At 35.0% G+C, this 3,572-nt stretch overlaps 1 protein-coding gene across 1 annotated transcript; it reads right to left on the bottom strand.

Annotated features, from left to right (window-relative positions):
* Window positions 1-438: 438 nt before the first annotated feature.
* Window positions 439-2,214, bottom strand: LOC130941951 (RING-H2 finger protein ATL11-like). The gene has a single exon (XM_057870598.1). It carries the CDS (start codon window positions 2,000-2,002, stop codon window positions 824-826), a length of 1,179 nt encoding a protein of 392 aa, XP_057726581.1. The 5' UTR covers window positions 2,003-2,214; the 3' UTR covers window positions 439-823.
* Window positions 2,215-3,572: the final 1,358 nt, after the last annotated feature.

The raw sequence follows: 3,572 nt of genomic DNA, 5'->3' as shown, positions 1-3,572 counted from the left end.
TTTACATGTTATAATCTTCACCTTGGGACGATTTATAGTCATCTACAAAACACAATACGCGCAATAATTTATGCAATTTAAAATTAGTAAGTTCAAATATAAATCGTCTCAATCTGTAGTATTTTATTAGTTTATCTAAACCATAAAATTTTAAAACGATTTATATAATATAAAAAAGGAAAAGTCTAGGGGCCAGCAGTTTTATTGAATTTTGGCTAGCATGTAACCAGCAGAGGAAGGTGAGCCATTGGATGAAATTTCATACCAATCTCACACCATCAAATCATCAATGATGGCTAGTTGATGGCTAACAATCACAAAAATTATTGGCCCCTAGCATTGCTCTATAAAAAAATATTTATATAGCAGAAACTGATTTAAGAGAGTTTGATAATTTTAAATTTTCTTTGTTTTATATAAGTAAAAAAACCCCTTAAAATTAGTGTATGTAAAATGTAATAGATATTCATGTACAGAGAGACGGCGTAGTACACCTGTACAACAGCTTTAAAGGTAACAAGTAGGAATTAGTATATAGAAATCAAATTTAAAAAATAAATAAATAAATAAAAATCAGTGTTACTAGCTATGGTCTATGGACCTATGGTAGTAGTGGCCGGGGATCGGACTATAGGTATAGCTTTTATGTTTCTTACTTTCTTCTCAAGTTCTCCTTGTTAAAATGTCCAAATTTTTATGTACAAATATTCAAAGTTCCACACCGAACCTAGCTAGCTCATGTATCCTTTAAGCGTTCATGTTTCATTTGGATGTACTAATTAAAATAGTAAGTTCAACTAATAACATTGTATGTAATGCATGATTAAGCTGTCGATGGAGGGAACAAGAGATCAGAAGATCGCTCACCAACATTATTATTATCCACCTCCACCCCTAAACACTGAGCCGATGCAGATCTTCTCCCTAACCGACTCCAATTCTTGGTCAAAAACGGTGGCGTCAAAGTAAACCGCCACCGCTCGTAATCGCCGCGGCAGTTGCCAACGCTTCCTGTCCTATACCCCTTTGTCCCACTACTCATTCTCACTAACCCCACACAAGTCTTTGCACGCTTCAATCTCGAGTTCATGAAAACCTCGCTTCGAACCCCACTCGGTAACCTCAGAGTAAACCTTTCAAAATCCTTATCACCGGTCTGAACCCTGGTTAAGGATGTTCCGGCCGAGTTAGACCGCGGAAACAATAAAGAACGCAGGGTTTGGCCTGTCATAACATCGTTCACCGTACGGCTTCTACGTAGCAAATCACCTTTCGATGAAAACGGTTCGACGACGTCGTTTTGATCCCTGCCCATAACATCAGCAGCAGCGTCCTCTTGTTCGTTGCTTTGGCCCTGCTCCTCCATTTCGTTGATGACGTCATCATCAGGAATGTGAATTGAGAATATGGAAGATGAATGGACGTCGTTTTGCGTTGGATCGAGGTCGGCGCGGCAAACGGGACACGTGGAGTGAGATGCCAGCCAGGCGTCGATGCAGGTTGGGTGAAACACGTGGCTGCATTTGGGGATCAAGCGAAGGGTCTCTTGGTCCTCGAACTCGCTTATGCACACCGCGCATGCCAATGCGCACGTGCCGATCTTGTGGCCCTTCACGGAGGAGTAGAGACAAGTAGGGAATGTTTCGATTGTCTCTTGGCTGAGGCCAACACACTCACTGTGCGATCGGCGATCGTTAAGTTCGTCCGCTACCATGGCGATATTCAGCCTGCGAGACTGTACGCGGGCTGGGCGACGAGTGCAGTGGCGCGAGTAGAGCGAGATGAAGGCTGAGAGGAGGAACATAAAGACGATGATGATCATGATGGCCACCATGGAATTTTTGTTGGGTGGTTCCATTGGGGATGTTTGAGACAAATATGTTGGGGTTTTTGCGGCAGTTATCAGCTGAGATGTTGCTTCTGGCGGCTTCTGCATGAGAAGGGCAAAGAGGAGGAAACTGATCATGTAGTAGTGTTCGACAAGACTGCCGTTTTGGGTCATTATTGTTGTCGTTTTGAACGATATTTCTTAGTATTTATTGTGGGTCATTGAAGATGTGTGCATGGAAGTGAACTACTCATTCTAACGGGGGAGTTAAAACTTAAAAGCTAAATATGAACTACGGTACCATTAGCGCTTACAAAGGGCACCGACTTATGTTTCATTTTGTGGGTTTTTGTTATGTTTGCTTTTTTATCCCTTGATGAAGTTGAAGAGAAATTATTGGGAGAAAATGTGACGTTGAGGAGTATACTTTTTTTTAAATAGAGTGAGAGTTTCGTTTAAAGTTTTTCTAAATGAATAAAGTTACCAATGAAAGGGTTTGAGAAAAATATGTATTAAAATTTTTAAATATTAAAATATATTTTAAAAATTATTTTTCATAGACAAATATACAAGTTAGATTTCCAAAATCTACTATCGATATGATATTTTTGTCTATAAAAAAATAAAAATAGTATTTGTATATAAAATTAATAATGACATTGTACCGCATTTTATGGATAAAACCGAGTTATATCTCGACATGATTTATCATAAAAATGGCTCTACCTTATCGGAATACTCCCCATAATCTCGCTACAGATCAATCGCAAAGATCTCGGATAAAATCAACTACTATTTCAAACCGTGCTATAAATCAAGCACGGTACCGATTATATAACACACAAGAAATTCATTCCACAGCAACACACTATAAAACAATACTCCGATCATATACTCGCTTCTATTTTTTAAGTGATTTTTTTTACTGATTTGAGCGTTAGAGTCCTTTTTGCAAGTATCACGTTCGAGTCCGAGTTCACGAGGATACTTCCAGTTTGGTTTAGGCCGTAAGGCGCCTTAGGATTGACGCGAGACCGTGATGCGAGACCGACATATAACTCGAAAGAAGTATCTTTGTTAGAACAGTAATTAAAATCAGTGAAATGTTTATTTGTGTATAAATATATATATTATTTAATTTATTTTTAATGTATATTTTATATTTCAACATATATTTTATATTATAATGGATGATTTTAGTATATATCTAACATTAATAAAAAAATTTTAGAGTGTACTTTATATTTACATATATTTTAATTTCTGTTTATTCTTATATATATTTCAATTTTTTTGTGTATTTCATTTATTCGTCATTTTATATTATTATTATTATTATTATTATTATTATTATTATTATTATTATTATTATATCGATAGTTTTAAAAAAATAAAAAATAATTAAAATTTATAATAATTAATAAATACTAAATAAAATAAATTTTAATTTATTTTTAACTAATTTTTTTTATTATCAAACATTTTTAATATTATATATAAAGAGACATGCATGCATTGTTATCGTATGAAGTGATCTCATTCATTGAGTCTGAAAAGGAAAGAGAGAAAATAAACTAGACGAATAAGAATATAATGTGGAGGGAAAAAAAAAGATTTTATAGAATAAATAGAAACGTTTCTCTTTTTTTATTGGTGAAAGAAATTTTTATATTTTTTTTTTTTGGATCATGAAATTTTTATATTTAAATGAGTCGTTTTCGCAGAAAACATGGGCTGCCCTTAA

This window comes from Arachis stenosperma, chromosome 7 (genome assembly GCF_014773155.1).
Source record: "Arachis stenosperma cultivar V10309 chromosome 7, arast.V10309.gnm1.PFL2, whole genome shotgun sequence".
In the NCBI taxonomy this organism is placed as follows: domain Eukaryota; kingdom Viridiplantae; phylum Streptophyta; class Magnoliopsida; order Fabales; family Fabaceae; genus Arachis; species Arachis stenosperma.
This window is presented reverse-complemented; position numbering and strand designations above follow the sequence as displayed.